The sequence below is a fragment of the Rhodnius prolixus genome, unplaced genomic scaffold, assembly GCF_049639745.1.
Source record: "Rhodnius prolixus isolate KJV_2025 unplaced genomic scaffold, Rpr scaffold_2, whole genome shotgun sequence".
NCBI lineage: Eukaryota > Metazoa > Arthropoda > Insecta > Hemiptera > Reduviidae > Rhodnius > Rhodnius prolixus.
In genome coordinates this window covers 65271626-65296776 of record NW_027411592.1, presented here as the reverse complement: position 1 = coordinate 65296776, position 25151 = coordinate 65271626, and the positions used below count along the sequence as shown (strand labels likewise).

The 25151-nt window shown below is 31.5% G+C and overlaps 3 protein-coding genes across 3 annotated transcripts in view; 2 read left to right on the top strand and 1 right to left on the bottom strand.

Annotated features, from left to right (window-relative positions):
* The window catches only part of LOC141450169 (secretion-regulating guanine nucleotide exchange factor-like), an 84292-nt gene that overhangs the window by 30473 nt on the left and 28668 nt on the right, over positions 1-25151 (bottom strand). The gene's annotated exons all lie outside the window — the stretch shown is intronic.
* Positions 1701-6658, top strand: LOC141450168 (uncharacterized). The gene is made up of 2 exons (XM_074120325.1): positions 1701-1978; positions 3860-6658. The coding sequence occupies exons 1-2, from the start codon at positions 1822-1824 to the stop codon at positions 6535-6537; spliced, it is 2835 nt and encodes a 944-aa protein (XP_073976426.1). The 5' UTR covers positions 1701-1821; the 3' UTR covers positions 6538-6658.
* Positions 10860-13324, top strand: LOC141450170 (uncharacterized). The gene is made up of 2 exons (XM_074120327.1): positions 10860-11301; positions 12055-13324. The coding sequence occupies exons 1-2, from the start codon at positions 11145-11147 to the stop codon at positions 12675-12677; spliced, it is 780 nt and encodes a 259-aa protein (XP_073976428.1). The 5' UTR covers positions 10860-11144; the 3' UTR covers positions 12678-13324.

Sequence of the window (25151 nt, the reverse complement as noted above, 5' to 3'; positions counted from 1 at the left end):
CTCGCTCATACCATTATCCTCATTCTCTTTCTCTTTCGGTTATCTCGTATTTTTCTACGTAAAAGGAAACACTGCAACAGTATAGATTACCTAAGTTCACTTTTAACCGGAATTTTATTTTTTTATAGATTTTCTGAGTGGGAAAAAGAGTTTATTTATTGTATATTATTTCTTTAACATCTGAAAGTGCCTCTATAATACTTGTTTCACGCATTTGCAGTATTTACCAGCAAGGGGATATAATTTTACAGCCAGCGATGTGCTCGTAATCAATGGTGACATTTTTTCCGCTTCCTGTAAACGGTTCCAAGATTTTGAGAACTACGTATTCTCCTAAAAATTCTGAACACTCTTTCAATTTTATGTTATTTATTTCTTTTTCTAATGATTTCCAGTATCTTGAGTATCTCTACTTTTTTTTTAGGAAGAGAGTTACCCAATGAAATAACAAAACTGTTCGTCTTACAAAATACAGTGGTACCTCGTGGTTTCGAACGACTTGACTTTCGAACAAAATCGGTATTCGACCAAGAAATTCGCGGAAAATATTGTCCTGAAATCCGAACAAACATTTGGAGGAACTCGAACACCACCGAGATGAGCCGAGTTGTTGTCTTATATTTACACTTTTAGATCTTATTTCTTGTATAGATAGCTTGTTTTTTACATAAAATATAAAATATTAGGCCAGTAAAACGGCCTAATATTTCTGGGGCTTAGGAAACGAAATAAACTACATAGTTTACATTATTTCTTAAGGGATAAATTGTTTCGGTTCTAGAACGTACTTCCGGAACAAACTGTGGTCCGAAAACCGAGGCACCTCTGTATTACTACAATAACTTGTAATATTCAAACAAAATATTCAATCTAATGCAACAAATCCTGGATTTAGCGATCACTTGGTTTTGAAAGCGACTTGAATCCGTGATTATATTGACATTATCTCTATTATAAAGACCCTTAATTTCTTTGCAGCAACCAATCCGCTCTATCACTAATCCTATTTGAAACGTTTACAACCAACCTTCTTCTCCCAAGGATTTATCACATAACCTTTAGGCTAAATCTGGAATATAACGAACTCGAATTCAACCAATAAACAAATAGGTTTTGAAGAGCTTATAAATCATTTTCTTCAAATTTACCCAGTAAATACATATAAATATGTACTTCATATGAATACTTCTACAGGGTCATTTGACCTATGTTGACCTAGATAGGCTAAATTACATATATTTCTCGGTAAAAAATAATAACTAGAGGAGGATTAATATTGTAAAATACATTCGATATATTTTTAAATAAAAGAAGTAAATTCAATTGTCAGAGTGATGAGATTATTTCCGAGAATTTTTAACAAAAAAAAAGAAAGCAGCGAAAAGCCAAAGACGCAAGACGTGGCTAAGCTCCCTGCTCGGACCTTGATGAATCTCTCTTCTAGGCGCGACTCTCTGCTCTAGGTTCGACTCTCTGTATCAGTGAGGAAGGTAGAGTGGGGATGTCCAGCTCTTTATCACCAGTACGGACTGTTACTCATCAGTCTGAAGTAGTGCGTGCAATGCGGCTGACCATCAAACCTGTTCCGATTAAATTATTCCTTATTTAACCACAAAAATTAATTGTTTTATATATATGTTTTTTATTCGTATTAATGAATAAATGTTTAATTTTTATAATTCACTAAAATTTCAATTTTATTGGAACTAAAAACTAATTGGGATATAGTTTCTATTGAACTCTTGTTACGTGTAAGTGTAGTTCAACTATTAAAGTGACATCACTCATCTTAGTTTGCGAATAATTTAAGAAAAACAAACAATGACGAGTGTTTGGACAAACGAGAGAACGCTCCGGTTAATTGAAGCCATTCGCAAAAGAAGAGCGCTCTGGGATAGAAGACATAGCCAGCATCACAGTCAACCCGCTTTAAAAAAACACCGGGAGGATGTTGTTGCAGAGGTTGGAGAGATAGATTGTAAGTTTGAAAAGTTATCCTTATTTTAAGGGCTTTCTGATAAGACGTAAGGGCTAGGTTCGCCTGTTTTATGTCCTCATTTGCCCTGCAATATGAGTTTTACAATCAGGGTAATTCTAATAATAATAAATAGTTATTTATTTAACAAGTGCGGAAAGTAGTACTTTTCCTCACACGAGACAGGGTTTGCACGCACAAGCGAGCGAAGCGAGGCGAGTGCAAGTGCAAATTGCCGAGTGTGAGGAAAATACTTTACACTCGAGTTAAATATTATATTTTTTCTGCAACCATTAGGGTTATTAACTATAAAAAAAAAACTAAACAGGAATCACTAGAATCCATTTTAAATTTCTATAAGGTAACACTATAACCTTTTTAACTGTTATAATTAAAAATATCTGATTATTTATTAAAATATTATTTTTATTTCTATATTCCTTTCAATTTTTATTTTATTTTTTAATATTCGTTTTTTAATTATTTAGATACGTTAAATATGCTTATTAAAGTTTTACAGAAAATATTTAATAACAAAACTTCTTATATCAAGGAAGCACAATAAAGTTTTTCCACTGACCAGTGAGGAAAGTGACACTAATGGGAATTTTTCCCCACTAGTGAGGTAAAGTTGGGCATTACACAGCTGATTTTAATTGAGTAATGGGAACATTCCTACATGGTTGCAGAAATAGTAATTTTTAAAAAGCAAAAGTACTGTGATTCTCAACGGTGTCCAGGTGGAGAACCCTGTAATTAAGTTTTAATATCAATAATTGGCGGGAACAAAATTGATAGTATAACTAAATATGGCGGCATTACTGCACCGCTGCGGCTTTTTCAAGAACTAAAAGCATTTTGTATCAGAAAGGTAAAACAATGGTTACAACCCTTCATTGCATGGTGTAGCCAATCGGCTAAATACCTTTTCTACTTGAATTTTTTTTAACTACTGCACCCGATTGGTGCATTTGATGCATTTAGCCATTAGAATAGACGTTTCTGTTTATGTAGGTCAAAGGTTGACCCAAAGAATGCACTGGTAGAGTGACAGTAATGTTTATTTCTATCGGTCCTTCCATTTGATTTTTCCCCGTCAAATGTTGCTTCAGAAAGGGGTTGGTGAAATTTTCAGATTTTTTTACTATTTTTCCCATGAAATAGAGGGTCTGAAGGATCATCTGTAATTTTTTTGAATGAAAAATAAAAATTCATGCAGTGAAAGGTTAAAGTATGTTTACAAGCTAGAGAACACATGTTTTAACCTTTATTTTCGTGTTAATAAGTATAAGCCCTGAAGATGACTTGATCCCTACGTTGAAAGCTAGAAAATGCAATTATGATTTAAACTGGCAATAATAATCTTTCTTCCTGCAACAGTTATGCGTTTGAATACATAGCTTAAGTCAGTAGGACAGAATCTCAAAGAACATCCTGTGTACACGATAGTGACGTTAGAGGAAATATTTCCTGTAAACTTCGTAAATTGATTACATCCACAGGGATTTGAAACTTTTACGTCCCTAAATTTCTCCAGCTAAAATCTGCTTCAGGGCTGGATCTAGGAGAAGTGTTGGGGTAGGGAATCCCTGAGAAGTTATATTTCAATTATAATCACAAACATTGAAGTACACAATAAGTATTATTAAGAGAAATAGTGCTCAATAGGTATATGGTACTTGCAAGTTTCTTAGTGGAGGGGGGTTTCAGTAAACTATTTTTCATTTTAAACCTGAAGGTGATTGATTAATATAATTTCAAAATGTAGGCCGAGTCAAGCGTATTTATTCTTTTGTAATCAACTTCCCTGAAACAATATTTCTAATATATAAAACATAATATGCATCAATTATTATAAATTTATGTAGTTTTTTGTTTCCACAGATGCGCAAGTCAAGAGGAAGTGGAAAACTCTGCGAGATACTTTTCGCGATGTGCGAAGGAAACAACTGGAAGCGGCAGAGAAAAATGAAGAATATCGAATAACTTGGGCATATTATAAGAAATTAGAATTTTTAAATGATCAATTCGAAGATGAGGATACTCAGGATGCTAATTGTGTACTTTCACCGGGAGGTATGTATTTTTATACAGATCAAAACTCAGAAGTGCCAGAGACGGTAAGTGCACAAACTGCAGTAGAAAGATTGCCATTTGAGATTAATGTAGAATTAGAAGAGTCGTCGCTGATAGAAGCTGGTCAAAATGGAGCATCTACAAGTGATATAAATCTTACAATTAGAGAGAAAAATGGTTTAGTAGAACAATCTGAAACTGAGAACATTTCGCAAGCAAATGAAGTACTTTCACCGGGTGGTATGCATTTTTCTATAGGACCAATCTCTGAAGTGCCTGTGGCAGCAAGTGCACAAACTGCGGAAGAATCGGCATTGGAGACTAACTTACAATCAGAAAAGGTGTCACGTATAGAGACTGCCATAAATAGAGCATTATCGAGTAATAAAAATCTTACATTAGTGAAAAAAATTGATTCCATAAAACTAATCTCTAAATTACCACAAGGCATAGCTAGAAAAGGACCTGACACTGGAAGTACACGAACTCTAGAAGGTAGTCCATCATTGATAACTGACGAACAAAACAATGACTCATTGTTAGAAAGTGGACAAAATACTAACAATTCAGATCGTATAAGCGAGGAGAATAATGTTTCAGAAAAGCTATTCGAATCTGAGGACAACTACTCTGACCGTACACCGGGAGGGAATTCTTTTTGCGTAGCAGAAACCTCAGAAGTGCCAAAGGGTATGACTAGTAAAAGACCACGCACTAAACTTACAAGAAAAGGCAAGAAGATTGTTAGTAAAAAAAGAAAGATTTCAAAGTACCTTGATATTAAAGAAGATCTAACTCTTGGTACTAAACATGTAAAATTTATATCTGCTTTTTGTCAAAGAATGCCGAAATACCAGTGTTTATATACGCAACTACACATTTTTTGTGCCGCAACATTTTATATTTTAAAAAGGCATGAGAACGGGTCAACAGGCAATAAACAAAAATATTTAATTCAACTTCAAAAAAAGTATAAATACGGGGCAGTGAACAATAAACTAAAATATTTAAGACAATTTCTAAAAAAGTATGAAAACGAGTCAGCGAAAAATAAACTAAAATATTTAAGACAACTTCTATCATTTAAAATCAATAAAAAACATCAAGCAAGTACTGCGGAACCGGAAAGCAATCAACAACAATCAAGCGAAAAGAAATGTTCAGATGAACTTCAAATTAGTTTTGTACAATATATATCAGCTCTTGTTCAACAACTACCTCCAAATCAACGTCCCTTGATACAAATGGAAATTCTTATAAGTGCACAAAACAATATCCAAAGAAAAAATAATAAAAACTTGGCAGAATCTGGTAGCTCATCACAATCAAATTGGTACGTTCAAGAAGGCCAAAATCACAATTCAAATACACATCAAGTGAGCACTGAGCCACATACTAACGAATCGCCAAGTAATCATCAACAATCAAATGAGGATCAAAGTTCAGATGAACTACAAGTTAGATTTGAACAATATTTATCAAGACTTACCCAAAACTTGAATCTAAACCTTGCTTTATACTTGCAATTTCACAGTCTGTGTATTGCACGAAAAGCTATTTCAAAGAGATTTCCAATTCGATCAAAGCAAAACTTAGAGGAATGGGAAAATCTTCTTATATTTGATAGTTTTATCCCCGAACAGCCACTATCTCCCAATTTACATGAAAATCAAATGATCAATGAGCAAAGAACTTACGAGCTTCAACAATCAAATAATGATCAATGTTCAAATGATATTCACCTTAAATTTGAAAAACATTTATTATCTCTTTCTCAAACTTTGCCTCTAAAGGAATGTTTAAAGATGCAAACGGATAGTCTTTTCTTAGCAAAAAAGTTTTTTTCAGAAAAATATGAAGAACAATCAAATAGTAACTTAAATGGTACTAACCAGCCGGCTAGCAATTATCAACAAGTAACCACATCAACAGCTTTAAACAACTCAATACCAGCTGGTTCTCATCAACAATCTATGACCGCTACAACACAGAACACACAACAATCCATGTTAACAACACCCCACAACACACAACACCTAATCCATTATCAACCAACCGCGTTACCTACAACCAACAACACACAACAACTAATCCATTATCAACCAACCGCGTTACCTACACCCAACAACACACAACAACTAATCCATTATCAACCAACTGCGTTACCTACACCCAACATCACGCAACAACTAATCCACTCTCAACCATTCGCGTTATCTACACCCAACAACACACAACAACCAAACTATTATCAACCACCCGCGTTACCTACACCCAACAACACACAAATAACCCCCAACAATCTACAACCATCAACGTCCGCCTCATCCAACAACGCACATCCAGTTAGCCACCACAATGTTCAACAATCTACGCCTTCACCATTCAATAACATTGAAGATGCATTCACTTTTGTAAGATCTTTAAACTTGCCAAACGGTCCTAACTACCTAGATTTTGAACAAGAGTTTGACTTTACAAATTAAAATAATGACGATTACCTCACATTAAGTACCAAATCAAATAAGTACCTGGGCTTTCTTTCAAAATTATTTATTTATTTACTATAGAAATAAATTTTTGGGAGTTATCCTGCATGTTATTCGGAATAACAATTAAGTTCGTACTTTCTGTTTTTGAAGCTGCATGGTTCCGTCTTACAAAAAAAAAAAAAAATAAATAAATCTTAATTTTATCGTACCTTAAGGCTTAAGGCTATTTAGTTTGGTTCTATTAATGTGTTAGAAGCAAACATCTTCTAATCTAAGGTATATTTACAGAATAAGTTTTAGCCAATTTTAACAGACCGAAGCAGAATTATGTATTCCTTTTAAAAACCTTTATAATTTAATGTTGAAAAGGAAAATAAATATTTTAATTGACTAAAAATGTGCTTTCATATTTGAAGTTTTATAAAATTAAGTGTCTACAAAATGTTTTCGCCAATACTTTACAATCCTGTTTTTGTTCTACTTAGAGCTAAATAAAGTTGATGAAGTTCACTAATTAACAGCTGATTTACTTTATCTCTCTTGAGGATGAAAATGTAAACTCGAATCTTTAAATTTTTACTTCATATAACTACCTATCTTTGTATCCAGATTTTGCAAATGGAGAATAAAGGTCAGCGAGAACAAATCCTTCAGTATAACCTTTATCCTCGATCGTAAAGTACACCCTCCAATCTGAATGAGGCATATTCCTATCTCTCCAGCCGATAGGACGGGATATCTAAGACTCTACCTCAATGAACGCAACACCTGGAACTACCAAGCCTTATTTAAGTGACATGAACTTAATTTAGATTACCGAATGATCTAAAACTCCACAAACATTTCCAAAATGAATCTAAAATAAACTCTACACAACGCGCTCCTTTTTTTTTTTTTTTTTTTTTTTTCTTAATCTTAACCACATCCAATCGTAAATCCTAAGCATCATCTTTATCTAGCTTAAAAAAATCTGACTATAACACTGCCTAGCAAAATCCCATTTCTCCTTAACCTAGCTATAAATCTAGTTACACCAGATACACTTCCTTAAGGCTGAAGCGTCAATAGCCTCACGATCTCCTAATTGCAGGATAGAAAAAAGAGCATTCATTCTTTGAAGACACTTCAACAGATATCCTGAGCTAGCCAAGACTCGTAATGATCATAGTTGGATTGGTTGAATTAATTTCCTTTTCTGTGTCATATGAGAGCATATTTACTTGTTGCCAATAGGCTACAGGAAGTTTAATAAAGGAAATAACAAAAGGTCTAAATTTCATGGTTGTAAAATAAATTTTGTAAAGAGAATTATAAATTTTTTAAAAAAGTAAAAATTTTCGTGTACTTATTTTATAATGGAATACAAAGTTATAAACTTAAATGCTAAGTACAAGTTGTAAAACTGGAGATAATAAAATTTTATTATTTATGGAATTCTTAATTATGAACTAATAACTTCCTGAGAAAATCTGCAAACATGAATATTGGTACACATTAGGAGATCTCCCAAGAGAGAATGTTCTCTCTTTTGGCATTCTGCTCTTTAATACTACCATCATTTCAGTATAATGTACGACTCTGCGCATATCATTGTCAAAATGTTTTGCTAAAATACGAGTTTGTAGGAAATTAACCTCCCCTCTCCCCTCGCCCAATGCCAACATACTGAATGGATTTCTTTTCGTTACTAAACACTTAAGCATTTAAATCAAAAGTAAAAACTGCAAGTTTTAAGAAAAGTTAATTACGTAAACTGCTGGAAAAGGAAGTCGGGTGAGTATTTATATTGTAATAAACAAGAGCAACCAGGAAATACTTGGAACAGCTGGCAGACTCTAAATGCAGACTCTTCAGACACATTAGTTATGTATCATAAGATGAGCTGTGACAACACTAAACCATTGAGTTGCTTGAAAGGAAAGAGGAGCTAGATCAGCTGTTTTTAACAAAGAGGCGTGGAACTCAATAGGACTTCACCGTTCATTGGTCAGCTTACTGCTTTTAATTGCACTCCAATAAAGCCCATTGGATGTTAAAAGGAAACATTATGAACACTCCCTAGACTTTTTTCTTTTAAGGCGTATCATCATCTGAGGTCATTGTCGTTCACTGTATTGGCAGCTACCGGTCAGTTGGTTCTTTCGTTAGAGACAACACTGTCCATCACTGAACAGTGAACTGTAAGAGTTTCTAGGAAGAGAAAATTTAAGGGATTCGAACCTGGAATCTCCGCTATGGAATCCAGTAAACGCTAACCACTCAGGTACACGAAAAATTATCAATAATGGCGAACATAAAAAAATTAGATCATAAAAATAACATAGAAACGCTTTTTCCACAATTCATAAAAATTATTTTAATTAATAATATTATACAGTAAAGTTGTTAATATGTACACAGTAATGAGGTTAGGCTGTCTCAAGATATATGAGAAAATATAATAGCACATTTAACAGGATTAAAATTAGTCTTTCGTGGAGTATTTTCCCTTAAACCCGAAAACACAAATGATAATTGGATTTCAAAACCCCATTCTATAAAGAAAATTTAGGAAAAGCTAGTAGAGTAAAAAGGAGGCTTTTGGCTCAGTAAAGATGGCGGACTATGATGAAGTAGGGGTGGAGAGTGCAGTTTGGGAAATGTTGTAACAAACTTATTATAATTATCACTCACTGAAATCACTTTCCATTGATCTGCCATTTTTTAATTAATAATAGAAGAATCTGCAGGAAGTGCTCAATGGAATCAAAGCAAGTTGACTGACTGTGTCGTATTTGCAATAGTATTATTATATAGTCTTTTAAAACCGGTCCCTCTCTAAGTAGAGAATGTGTGGGACTATACCGCTTCTACACATGATGAGTATTATATAAGGAGTTGATGTCTGCAGCAAGAGAAACTAACCGAGAGAGAGAGTTTGAGCATGTTCACGCGGGCTAGTTGAGATTTTTCAGGTTATTCACCCATTTAAGTCTTTTATTTTCACAATTCAAATCAACTATTATTTAGTTTTAACTAATATGGATATAGATAGGGCGAGAGAAGAGAAAGATGCACCATAATAGTGTGGAGAGAAGGATAGAGCAGGGATAAACTGCACCCTCCACCCCTACTTCATCTTAGTCCGCCATCATTACTGAGCCAAAAGCCTCCTTTTTACTCTAATAAAGCTACATCATTATCAATAAAAGATAATGAAAATTTAATAGAATTATCATGTGACAGAACTTAAATGATAACTATGTAAAGATCTGCTTAAAGAGACTGGATTGTAATGAGTAAGCTCTATCCAAGTAACTTTAAATTTTATGGGTACTTACAGGTAGTTGAATGTTTAGATGATTTGGGCTCATTAGAATGCTTATAACCACAAACCTCTTAATATTTCTATAATAAAACAGGGAACATTTGCACTTAACTGATTTAAAATGAAGTAAATAACATTATGTTAAATATATTTTGGGAATTCTCAAAAATTATTACAAAATGTTGGTAAACAATATTTTAGATAAATTCATTGCGTTTTCAAGTTATAAGAATTCTTTCTGAAATAAGATTGGGTGGCCCCCTTATGTTATTAAATTTAAAAAATCAATAATATAATTTTGTACAATCAAACCCCAAAGATCATGGTTTAATGTGTAATAAGAACGAGCCGGAAACATTAATTGTTTATCAGCTGGGCCAGTCTATGAAAGTTTTAGAATCCCACTCCATATAAGAAAATAAAATAATCTTTAAAGAAGAACTTTGTAAATTAATTAATAATTTTGAAGAGAAAAATATGTACGCAATTTTTAATTATTTAGAAAAAAAGTTTTAAAACTAAGAGATCTTACACTTTACAAAGTTTATAAAGTGAACATGAACTTGGAACTCCTTTGTAACAGATACATTGATATCTCTATACAATTAAAGATGTTAATAATAATAAAATAACACACTCGGGAATAACAATTTTAACGAAATAGAATCATTTTTACCAAGTGGTACAATTTAGCATGATGTACTACCACCAAGTGGTACGGTGAGCCAAAAAAGGTTGGAAAACGCTGGTGTAACAACAAGATTATGGTAGCTAGCTTTGTGGAGAAGGATCGAATGATTACCATTTTAAAAGGAATAAATTAATGAATGAGAAAACAATTAAATAAATCGATAAATAAATAACTAAAAAGCACATTTTTATCGATAGTGATATCATCGAGGTCAAATCGTAATAAAGGATACTTGAACCGCAGCGTGGCTCTCTGCGAGGCTCGCAGCGTGGCTCGTTTCTGATCTCCCACTCTTTAACCTACAATCTTTTCTCTCACTCTTAATGCCAACCTGCTTTAGTATCTGGCCAATAGTGAACGTGAGTGTATCTAACGTTACTCGAACATTATAAAATCTCCTTGGATTTTTTTAATTTTAAAAAACAAATCATTCATCAATACAGCTTCTTCATATTACCAAACTCTTCGCCAAAGTATCTTTACTAAAGTGATCGTTCCCCCCCCTTTTAATCTTAGAATCAGTCTCTTTATTTAGCCTGAAGAATTGTCACAATTAGTCAACCGAGTGGACTGAATCTTTGTCGGACTGACTGTAAAAAAATAATGAAGAGAATAGATTGGAGTCAGAAAGAAATCGACCAATTAATCATCTTCGTTTTCGAGAGAAGAGTGCTCTGGGACAGAAATCATCCACAGCATCACAACCAGTACGCTTTGAACGAGCAGTGGACTAGTATTGCCCAAGAAATAGGAATAGACAGTAAGTTAGCAAAATTCTGTTTATTTTTCTCTAACAAAATAAAGAGTAAACTAGCCAGCTGGACAAAAGTATGTAATGCATAAAATTTCAAAATACAGTACAACCTCGATGAACCAGTTCTCAGCGTGAGTTTAGGTTGGTAAATCGTCCATGTAAAGTTGAATTTCAGTATAATGTACGGTTTTACTAAGTGTAATTGTTGGTAAGCATTAATATGGGTCAAATATGCGCCACGGTAGCCGAGCGGTTAAGAGACTACACCCCCGCAATGCTAAGATGTATTGTTGGTTTAGTGGGTTCAATTCCCCCGGTCTAAGCCTTGGATTTTATTTAATGGTTAATATGAGAAATTTATAGTAAAGTATGTTAGGCGGTTAAGAGACTAGACCCGCAATGCTAAGATGTAGTGTTGGTTAGTGGGTTCAATTCCAGGTGTCTAGGCCTTGGATTTTATTTAATAGTTAATATGAGAAATTTATAGTAAAGTGTGTTAGGCGGTTAAGAGACTAGACCCGCAATGCTAAGATGTATTGTTGGTTTAGTGGGTTCAATTCCAGGTGTCTAGGCCTTGGATTTTATTTAATGGTTAATATGAGAAATTTATAGTAAAGCATGTTTGATAGTCGTCTCCGTCTTCGATAGCTAATTGGTAGTTGGACGTAAAGCTCTTGAGAATATTAGTAAGAGATAGTCGTGTGAGTGTTCATTCAATATACTATTTATTCTTTTCTTTTTCTTTTTTTTTTGTTGCAGAAAATCAAGCACGTCACAAATGGAAATCGTTGCGCGACACCTATCGTAATGTATTAGCCAAAGAAAAATCAAGTAGGGCACTGAAGGACAACGTTTTATATCAACCAACTTGGCCCCAATATGAGAAATTACATTTTTTAAAAGAACAATTCAAATATGATTGTCTCAGCGAGGAAACCATAACAGAAATAAGGCACACACCCAGCAGTAATTGTGAGACTAGAACTTTAAGTAACATAGATGGAGTTTCATCCTTGAAGAAAAAAAATACGGGCAAAAAGAGAAATGAAATGTTAATTACAGAAATTGACCAAAATCAATTAGCCAAAAAACCTTGTCAATCAGTTAAACTTCATCATGATCATTGCCAACGTGGGAGTCAAACAGAAATCCTATTGGACCTAATTGAAGAACAAAATAAATCAATAATGAGATATAAAAAAGAAGTGGATCAATTAAAACTCCTATTGGACCAAATGAAAAACATTTTGAATAACCTTTCAGAAAATCTAGATTTTCCTTCTTCACAATCCTTATTATCTGTTTTAAAAGAAAAACAACTAATTAGCTTGCCCAATCAAACGCAAGTGATTAATTACGCCAAACTCATTAACTCAAACTAAAAAGCTACAAAAAAGAAATGAATTAGATGAATCAAACAGAGACAGTTATTTGCGAAATATAAAGGTATGGTCAAAATTGAGCGTTCAAAAGGTTTGAGCTTTAAAGGCAGAAAAAAAAAGAAGAGTTGAACTCTAAAAATAGACAAACGGATCCTCCTGGTATCCAAAACACAGAACTCAAAGAACATCCAGTAATAACTAAAATACAATTCAGGAGCAGGACGTTCCCTATTTTTCCTGCTTTCCAGGAATCAAATTCGAATAGAATCATTTTCTTTGATTTTATAATTCGTAGATCGCATCCGTTTGTAAACTAACGGATTTCTAATTTTCATCCATCATTAGGAGTGCAATAATCACTTTCTAAATTATAAAAAAAATATATTCAGTAAAGTGTATTTTCTACTTAATTTATTTGTATTATATTTTAAATAAAAAACGGATCAATAATACAATTTAACAAATTACAAAAAGAATTAATAATTAAATTTCCTTCAAATTTAGAACATCCGGTTACAAAATTATTATGTAGTATTATAATATAACTATTGCACGAGTATAATATTATAATATAATTCCACTGTTACAATTTACAAACAATGTTACTGGTACAATAAAAGCTTAGTTTGTAAAAAATTATTAAATAATAGCAATACCCACAACCACCCGTAGGGGGGAAGTGGACTAGCCACTTCTTCAGAGATGTTGACATCCCTGCGGGTATCCCCAGTCTAACAACACAGAAAACATTTGACACTGACAACCCATAACACTTGACACACCACAACTAGCGCCACTAGAGGTAGGTTGATGTACCTATGCAGCTACCAACGGAAATACACCAGCTACCCCACCACAACACCACACTGATTTTGCGGTAAGTACTAACATTAATTGTTGAGCTAGATGTTATCTATAATTGACTAGAATTTCATTGCAATTTGATCGATAGGAATGGAGATATTAAACAGTAAAGTTTTGGCTACTACTAAGATGCTTCAAAATTAAACTTCGTATATCTCTGTAACTACTGTATCTAAAATGTTGGTATTTCTCACAATTGTAGAGCTGGATATTATCTATAATTGACTAGAATTTCATTGCAATCTGATCGATAGGAATGGAGATATTTAACAGTAAAGTTTTGTTGGTTACTCAGTTCTTCAAAATTAGACTTCGTATATCTCTGTAAGTACTGTATCTGAAATGTTGCTGTTTCCCACAATTGTAGAGCTAGATGTTATCTATAATTGACTAGAATTTCATTGCAATTTGATCGATAGGAATGGAGATACTTAACAGTAAAGTTTTCTTGGTTACTCAGTTCTTCAAAATTAAACTTCGTATATCTCTGTAAGTACTGTATCTGAAATGTTGCTATTTCTCACAATTGTAGAGCTAGATGTTATCTACAACAGACTACAATTTCATTGCAATTTGATTGATAGGATTGGAGATATTAAACAGTAAAATTTTGGTTACTACTAAGATACTTCAAAATTAAACTTCGTATACCTCTGTAACTACTGTATCTAAAATGTTGGTATTTCTCACAATTGTAGAGCTGGATATTATCTATAATTGACTAGAATTTCATTGCAATTTGATTGTTAGGAATGGAGATATTAAACAGTAAAGTTTTGGCTACTACTAAGATGCTTCAAAATTAAACTTCGTATATCTCTGTAAGTACTGTATCTGAAATGTTGCTGTTTCCCACAATTGTAGAGCTAGATGTTATCTATAATTGACTAGAATTTCATTGCAATTTGATCGATAGGAATGGAGATACTTAACAGTAAAGTTTTGTTAGTTACTCATTTCTTCAAAATTAAACTTCGTATATCTCTGTAAGTACTGTATCTGAAATGTCGCTATTTCTCACAATTGTAGAGCTAGATGTTATCTACAACAGACTACAATTTCATTGCAATTTGATTGATAGGATTGGAGATATTAAACAGTAAAATTTTGGTAACTACTAAGATACTTCAAAATTAAACTCCGTATACCTCTGTAACTACTGTATCTAAAATGTTGGTATTTCTCACAACTGTAGAGCTGGATATTATCTATAATTAACTAGAATTTCATTGCAATTTGATTGTTAGGAATGGAGATATTAAACAGTAAAGTTTTGGCTACTACTAAGATGCTTCAAAATTAAACTTCGTATATCTCTGTAACTACTGTATCTGAAATGTTGCTGTTTCCCACTATTGTAGAGCTAGATGTTATCCATAATTGACTAGAATTTCATTGCAATTTGATCGATAGGAATGGAGATACTTAACAGTAAAGTTTTGTTGGTTACTCAGTTCTTCAAAATTAAACTTCGTATATCTCTGTAAGTACTGTATCTGAAATGTTGCTATTTCTCACAATTGTAGAGCTAGATGTTATCTACAACAGACTACAATTTCATTGCAATTTGATTGATAGGATTGGAGATAATAAACAGTAAAATTTTGGTTACTACTAAGATACTTCAAAATTAAACTTCGTATACCTCTGTAACTACTGTATCTAAAATGTTGGTATTTCTCACAATTGTAGAGCTGGATATTATCTATAATTGACTAGAATTTCATTGCAATTTGATAGTTAGGAATGGAGATATTAAACAGTAAAGTTTTGGCTACTACTAAGATGCTTCAAAATTAAACTTCGTATATCTCTGTAACTACTGTATCTAAAATGTTGGTATTTCTCACAATTGTAGAGCTAGATGTTATCTATAATTGACTAGAATTTCATTGCAATTTGATCGATAGGAATGGAGATATTTAACAGTAAAGTTTTGGTTACTACTAAGATGCTTCAAAATTAATCTTTGTATATCTCTGTAACTACTCTATCTAAATTGTTGCTGCTTCTCACAATTGTAGAGCTAGATGTTATCTATAATTGACTAGAATTTTATTGCAATTTGATCGATAGGAATGGAGATATTTAACAGTAAAGTTTTGTTAGTTACTAAGTTCTTCAAAATTAAACATCGTATATTTCTTTAGGTACTGAATCTAAAATGTAGCTATTTCTCACAATTGTAGAGCTAGATGTTATCTATAATTGACTAGAATTTTATTGCAATTTGATCGATAGGAATGGAGATATTTAACAGTAAAATTTTGTTGGTTACTAAGTTCTTCAAAATTAAACTTCGTTTATCTCTGTAAGTACTGTATCTAAAATGTTGGTATTTCTCTCAATTGTAGAGCTAGATGTTATCTATAATTGACTAGAATTTTATTGCAATTTGATCGATAGGAATGGAGATATTTAACAGTAAAATTTTGTTGGTCACTAAGTTCTTCAAAATTAAACTTCGTTTATCTCTGTAACTACTGTATCTAAAATGTTGGTATTTCTCACAATTGTAGAGCTGGATATTATCTATAATTGACTAGAATTTCATTGCAATTTGATTGTTAGGAATGGAGATATTAAACAGTAAAGTTTTGGCTACTACTAAGATGCTTCAAAATTAAACTTCGTATATCTCTGTAACTACTGTATCTAAAATGTTGGTATTTCTCACAATTGTAGAGCTAGATGTTATCTATAATTGACTAGAATTTCATTGCAATTTGATCGATAGGAATGGAGATACTTAACAGTAAAGTTTTGTTAGTTACTCAGTTCTTCAAAATTAAACTTCGTATATCTCTGTAAGTACTGTATCTGAAATGTTGCTATTTCTCACAATTGTAGAGCTAGATGTTATCTACAACAGACTACAATTTCATTGCAATTTGATTGATAGGATTGGAGATATTAAACAGTAAAATTTTGGTTACTACTAAGATACTTCAAAATTAAACTTCGTATACCTCTGTAACTACTGTATCTAAAATGTTGGTATTTCTCACAATTGTAGAGCTGGATATTATCTATAATTAACTAGAATTTCATTGCAATTTGATTGTTAGGAATGGAGATATTAAACAGTAAAGTTTTGGCTACTACTAAGATGCTTCAAAATTAAACTCCGTATATCTCTGTAACTACTGTATCTGAAATGTTGCTGTTTCCCACTATTGTAGAGCTAGATGTTATCCATAATTGACTAGAATTTCATTGCAATTTGATCGATAGGAATGGAGATACTTAACAGTAAAGTTTTGTTGGTTACTCAGTTCTTCAAAATTAAACTTCGTATATCTCTGTAACTACTGTATCTAAAATGTTGGTATTTCTCACAATTGTAGAGCTAGATGTTATCTATAATTGACTAGAATTTCATTGCAATTTGATCGATAGGAATGGAGATATTTAACAGTAAAGTTTTGGTTACTACTAAGATGCTTCAAAATTAATCTTCGTATATCTCTGTAACTACTCTATCTAAAATGTTGCTGCTTCTCACAATTGTAGAGCTAGATGTTATCTATAATTGACTAGAATTTTATTGCAATTTGATCGATAGGAATGGAGATATTTAACAGTAAAGTTTTGTTAGTTACTAAGTTCTTCAAAATTAAACATCGTATATTTCTTTAGGTACTGAATCTAAAATGTAGCTATTTCTCACAATTGTAGAGCTACATGTTATCTACAACAGACTACAATTTCATTGCAATTTGATTGATAGGATTGGAGATAATAAACAGTAAAATTTTGGTTACTACTAAGATACTTCAAAATTAAACTTCGTATACCTCTGTAACTACTGTATCTAAAATGTTGGTATTTCTCACAATTGTAGAGCTGGATATTATCTATAATTGACTAGAATTTCATTGCAATTTGATTGATAGGATTGGAGATATTAAACAGTAAAATTTTGGTTACTACTAAGATACTTCAAAATTAAACTTCGTATACCTCTGTAACTACTGTATCTAAAATGTTGGTATTTCTCACAATTGTAGAGCTGGATATTATCTATAATTAACTAGAATTTCATTGCAATTTGATTGTTAGGAATGGAGATATTAAACAGTAAAGTTTTGGCTACTACTAAGATGCTTCAAAATTAAACTCCGTATATCTCTGTAACTACTGTATCTGAAATGTTGCTGTTTCCCACTATTGTAGAGCTAGATGTTATCCATAATTGACTAGAATTTCATTGCAATTTGATCGATAGGAATGGAGATACTTAACAGTAAAGTTTTGTTGGTTACTCAGTTCTTCAAAATTAAACTTCGTATATCTCTGTAAGTACTGTATCTGAAATGTTGCTATTTCTCACAATTGTAGAGCTAGATGCTATCTACAACAGACTACAATTTCATTGCAATTTGATTGATAGGATTGGAGATAATAAACAGTAAAATTTTGGTTACTACTAAGATACTTCAAAATTAAACTTCGTATACCTCTGTAACTACTGTATCTAAAATGTTGGTATTTCTCACAATTGTAGAGCTGGATATTATCTATAATTGACTAGAATTTCATTGCAATTTGATTGTTAGGAATGGAGATATTAAACAGTAAAGTTTTGGCTACTACTAAGATGCTTCAAAATTAAACTTCGTATATCTCTGTAAGTACTGTATCTAAAATGTTGGTATTTCTCACAATTGTAGAGCTAGATGTTATCTATAATTGACTAGAATTTCATTGCAATTTGATCGATAGGAATGGAGATATTTAACAGTAAAGTTTTGGTTACTACTAAGATGCTTCAAAATTAATCTTCGTATATCTCTGTAACTACTCTATCTAAAATGTTGCTGCTTCTCACAATTGTAGAGCTAGATGTTATCTATAATTGACTAGAATTTTATTGCAATTTGATCGATAGGAATGGAGATATTTAACAGTAAAGTTTTGTTAGTTACTAAGTTCTTCAAAATTAAACATCGTATATTTCTTTAGGTACTGAATCTAAAATGTAGCTATTTCTCACAATTGTAGAGCTACATGTTATCTACAACAGACTACAATTTCATTGCAATTTGATTGATAGGATTGGAGATAATAAACAGTAAAATTTTGGTTACTACTAAGATACTTCAAAATTAAACTTCGTATACCTCTGTAACTACTGTATCTAAAATGTTGGTATTTCTCACAATTGTAGAGCTGGATATTATCTATAATTGACTAGAATTTCATTGCAATTTGATTGTTAGGAATGGAGATATTAAACAGTAAAGTTTTGGCTACTACTAAGATGCTTCAAAATTAAACTTCGTATATCTCTGTAACTACTGTATCTAAAATGTTGGTATTTCTCACAATTGTAGAGCTAGATGTTATCTATAATTGACTAGAATTTCATTGCAATTTGATCGATAGGAATGGAGATATTTAACAGTAAAGTTTTGGTTACTACTAAGATGCTTCAAAATTAATCTTCGTATATCTCTGTAACTACTCTATCTAAAATGTTGCTGCTTCTCACAATTGTAGAGCTAGATGTTATCTATAATTGACTAGAATTTTATTGCAATTTGATCGATAGGAATGGAGATATTTAACAGTAAAGTTTTGTTAGTTACTAAGTTCTTCAAAATTAAACATCGTATATTTCTTTAGGTACTGAATCTAAAATGTAGCTATTTCTCACAATCGTAGAGCTAGATGTTATCTATAATTGACTAGAATTTTATTGCAATTTGATCGATAGGAATGGAGATATTTAACAGTAAAATTTTGTTGGTTACTAAGTTCTTCAAAATTAAACTTCGTTTATCTCTGTAAGTACTGTATCTAAAATGTTGGTATTTCTCTCAATTGTAGAGCTAGATGTTATCTATAATTGACTAGAATTTTATTGCAATTTGATCGATAGGAATGGAGATATTTAACAGTAAAATTTTGTTGGTTACTAAGTTCTTCAAAATTAAACTTCGTTTATCTCTGTAAGTACTGTATCTAAAATGTTGCTATTTCTCACAATTGTAGAGCTAGATGTTATCTATAATTGACTAGAATTTCATTGCAATTTGATCGAAAGGAATGGAGATATTTAACAGTAAAGTTTTGTTGGTAACTAAGTTCTTCAAAATTAAACTTCGTTTATCTCTGTAAGTACTGTATCTAAAATGTTGCTATTTCTCACAATTGTAGAGCTAGGTGTTATCTATAATTGACTAGAATTTCATTGCGATTTGATCGATAGGAATGGAGATATTTAACAGTAAAGTTTTGTTGGTAACTAAGTTCTTCAAAATTAAACTTCGTATATCTCTGTAACTACTGCACCTAAAATGTTGGTATTTCTCTCAATTGTAGAGCTAGATGTTATCTATAACAGACTAGAATTTCATTGCCATTTGATTGATAGGAATGGAGACATTAAACAGTAAAGTTTTGGTTACTACTAAGATGCTTCAAAATTAAACTTCGTATATCTCTGTAACTACTGTATCTAAAATGTTGCTGCTTCTCACAATTGTAGAGCTAGATGTTATCTATAATTGACTAGAATTTCATTGCAATTTGATCGATAGGAATAGAGATATTTAACAGTAAAGTTTTGTTAGTTACTAGGTTCTTCAAAATTAAACATCGTATATCTCTTTAAGTACTGTATTTAAAATGTAGCTATTTCTCACAATTGTAGAGCTAGATGTTATCTGTAATTGACTAGAATTTTATTGCAATCTGATTGATAGGAAGTTAGATATTAAACAGTAAAGTTTTGTTGGTTACTGAGTTCTTCAAAATTAAACTTCATATATCTCTGTAACTACTGTATCTGAAACGTTGCTGTTTCTCACAATTGTAGAGCTAGATGTTATCTATAATTGACTAGAATTTCATTGCAATTTGATCGATAGGAATGGAGATATTTAACAGTAAAATTTTGTTGGTTACTAAGTTCTTCAAAATTAAACATCGTATATCTCTTTAAGTACTGTATCTAAAATGTAGCTATTTCTCACAATTGTAGAGCTAGATGTTGTCTATAATTGACTAGAATTTCATTGCAATTTGATCGATAGGAATGGAGATATTTAAAAGTAAAATTTTGTTGGTTACTAAGTTCTTCAAAATTAAACATCGTATATCTCTGTAAGTACTGTATCTGAAATGTTGCTATTTCTCACAATTGTAGAGCTAGATGCTATCTACAACAGACTACAATTTCATTGCAATTTGATTGATAGGATTGGAGATAATAAACAGTAAAATTTTGGTTACTACTAAGATACTTCAAAATTAAACTTCGTATACCTCTGTAACTACTGTATCTAAAATGTTGGTATTTCTCACAATTGTAGAGCTGGATATTATCTATAATTGACTAGAATTTCATTGCAATTTGATTGTTAGGAATGGAGATATTAAACAGTAAAGTTTTGGCTACTACTAAGATGCTTCAAAATTAAACTTCGTATATCTCTGTAACTACTGTATCTAAAATGTTGGTATTTCTCACAATTGTAGAGCTAGATGTTATCTATAATTGACTAGAATTTCATTGCAATTTGATCGATAGGAATGGAGATATTTAACAGTAAAGTTTTGGTTACTACTAAGATGCTTCAAAATTAATCTTCGTATATCTCTGTAACTACTCTATCTAAAATGTTGCTGCTTCTCACAATTGTAGAGCTAGATGTTATCTATAATTGACTAGAATTTTATTGCAATTTGATCGATAGGAATGGAGATATTTAACAGTAAAGTTTTGTTAGTTACTAAGTTCTTCAAAATTAAACATCGTATATTTCTTTAGGTACTGAATCTAAAATGTAGCTATTTCTCACAATTGTAGAGCTACATGTTATCTACAACAGACTACAATTTCATTGCAATTTGATTGATAGGATTGGAGATAATAAACAGTAAAATTTTGGTTACTACTAAGATACTTCAAAATTAAACTTCGTATACCTCTGTAACTACTGTATCTAAAATGTTGGTATTTCTCACAATTGTAGAGCTGGATATTATCTATAATTGACTAGAATTTCATTGCAATTTGATTGTTAGGAATGGAGATATTAAACAGTAAAGTTTTGGCTACTACTAAGATGCTTCAAAATTAAACTTCGTATATCTCTGTAACTACTGTATCTAAAATGTTGGTATTTCTCACAATTGTAGAGCTAGATGTTATCTATAATTGACTAGAATTTCATTGCAATTTGATCGATAGGAATGGAGATATTTAACAGTAAAGTTTTGGTTACTACTAAGATGCTTCAAAATTAATCTTCGTATATCTCTGTAACTACTCTATCTAAAATGTTGCTGCTTCTCACAATTGTAGAGCTAGATGTTATCTATAATTGACTAGAATTTTATTGCAATTTGATCGATAGGAATGGAGATATTTAACAGTAAAGTTTTGTTAGTTACTAAGTTCTTCAAAATTAAACATCGTATATTTCTTTAGGTACTGAATCTAAAATGTAGCTATTTCTCACAATTGTAGAGCTACATGTTATCTACAACAGACTACAATTTCATTGCAATTTGATTGATAGGATTGGAGATAATAAACAGTAAAATTTTGGTTACTACTAAGATACTTCAAAATTAAACTTCGTATACCTCTGTAACTACTGTATCTAAAATGTTGGTATTTCTCACAATTGTAGAGCTGGATATTATCTATAATTGACTAGAATTTCATTGCAATTTGATTGATAGGATTGGAGATATTAAACAGTAAAATTTTGGTTACTACTAAGATACTTCAAAATTAAACTTCGTATACCTCTGTAACTACTGTATCTAAAATGTTGGTATTTCTCACAATTGTAGAGCTGGATATTATCTATAATTAACTAGAATTTCATTGCAATTTGATTGTTAGGAATGGAGATATTAAACAGTAAAGTTTTGGCTACTACTAAGATGCTTCAAAATTAAACTCCGTATATCTCTGTAACTACTGTATCTGAAATGTTGCTGTTTCCCACTATTGTAGAGCTAGATGTTATCCATAATTGACTAGAATTTCATTGCAATTTGATCGATAGGAATGGAGATACTTAACAGTAAAGTTTTGTTGGTTACTCAGTTCTTCAAAATTAAACTTCGTATATCTCTGTAAGTACTGTATCTGAAATGTTGCTATTTCTCACAATTGTAGAGCTAGATGCTATCTACAACAGACTACAATTTCATTGCAATTTGATTGATAGGATTGGAGATAATAAACAGTAAAATTTTGGTTACTACTAAGATACTTCAAAATTAAACTTCGTATACCTCTGTAACTACTGTATCTAAAATGTTGGTATTTCTCACAATTGTAGAGCTGGATATTATCTATAATTGACTAGAATTTCATTGCAATTTGATTGTTAGGAATGGAGATATTAAACAGTAAAGTTTTGGCTACTACTAAGATGCTTCAAAATTAAACTTCGTATATCTCTGTAACTACTGTATCTAAAATGTTGGTATTTCTCACAATTGTAGAGCTAGATGTTATCTATAATTGACTAGAATTTCATTGCAATTTGATCGATAGGAATGGAGATATTTAACAGTAAAGTTTTGGTTACTACTAAGATGCTTCAAAATTAATCTTCGTATATCTCTGTAACTACTCTATCTAAAATGTTGCTGCTTCTCACAATTGTAGAGCTAGATGTTATCTATAATTGACTAGAATTTTATTGCAATTTGATCGATAGGAATGGAGATATTTAACAGTAAAGTTTTGTTAGTTACTAAGTTCTTCAAAATTAAACATCGTATATTTCTTTAGGTACTGAATCTAAAATGTAGCTATTTCTCACAATTGTAGAGCTACATGTTATCTACAACAGACTACAATTTCATTGCAATTTGATTGATAGGATTGGAGATAATAAACAGTAAAATTTTGGTTACTACTAAGATACTTCAAAATTAAACTTCGTATACCTCTGTAACTACTGTATCTAAAATGTTGGTATTTCTCACAATTGTAGAGCTGGATATTATCTATAATTGACTAGAATTTCATTGCAATTTGATTGTTAGGAATGGAGATATTAAACAGTAAAGTTTTGGCTACTACTAAGATGCTTCAAAATTAAACTTCGTATATCTCTGTAACTACTGTATCTAAAATGTTGGTATTTCTCACAATTGTAGAGCTAGATGTTATCTATAATTGACTAGAATTTCATTGCAATTTGATCGATAGGAATGGAGATATTTAACAGTAAAGTTTTGGTTACTACTAAGATGCTTCAAAATTAATCTTCGTATATCTCTGTAACTACTCTATCTAAAATGTTGCTGCTTCTCACAATTGTAGAGCTAGATGTTATCTATAATTGACTAGAATTTTATTGCAATTTGATCGATAGGAATGGAGATATTTAACAGTAAAGTTTTGTTAGTTACTAAGTTCTTCAAAATTAAACATCGTATATTTCTTTAGGTACTGAATCTAAAATGTAGCTATTTCTCACAATCGTAGAGCTAGATGTTATCTATAATTGACTAGAATTTTATTGCAATTTGATCGATAGGAATGGAGATATTTAACAGTAAAATTTTGTTGGTTACTAAGTTCTTCAAAATTAAACTTCGTTTATCTCTGTAAGTACTGTATCTAAAATGTTGGTATTTCTCTCAATTGTAGAGCTAGATGTTATCTATAATTGACTAGAATTTTATTGCAATTTGATCGATAGGAATGGAGATATTTAACAGTAAAATTTTGTTGGTTACTAAGTTCTTCAAAATTAAACTTCGTTTATCTCTGTAAGTACTGTATCTAAAATGTTGCTATTTCTCACAATTGTAGAGCTAGATGTTATCTATAATTGACTAGAATTTCATTGCAATTTGATCGAAAGGAATGGAGATATTTAACAGTAAAGTTTTGTTGGTAACTAAGTTCTTCAAAATTAAACTTCGTTTATCTCTGTAAGTACTGTATCTAAAATGTTGCTATTTCTCACAATTGTAGAGCTAGGTGTTATCTATAATTGACTAGAATTTCATTGCGATTTGATCGATAGGAATGGAGATATTTAACAGTAAAGTTTTGTTGGTAACTAAGTTCTTCAAAATTAAACTTCGTATATCTCTGTAACTACTGCACCTAAAATGTTGGTATTTCTCTCAATTGTAGAGCTAGATGTTATCTATAACAGACTAGAATTTCATTGCCATTTGATTGATAGGAATGGAGACATTAAACAGTAAAGTTTTGGTTACTACTAAGATGCTTCAAAATTAAACTTCGTATATCTCTGTAACTACTGTATCTAAAATGTTGCTGCTTCTCACAATTGTAGAGCTAGATGTTATCTATAATTGACTAGAATTTCATTGCAATTTGATCGATAGGAATAGAGATATTTAACAGTAAAGTTTTGTTAGTTACTAGGTTCTTCAAAATTAAACATCGTATATCTCTTTAAGTACTGTATTTAAAATGTAGCTATTTCTCACAATTGTAGAGCTAGATGTTATCTGTAATTGACTAGAATTTTATTGCAATCTGATTGATAGGAAGTTAGATATTAAACAGTAAAGTTTTGTTGGTTACTGAGTTCTTCAAAATTAAACTTCATATATCTCTGTAACTACTGTATCTGAAACGTTGCTGTT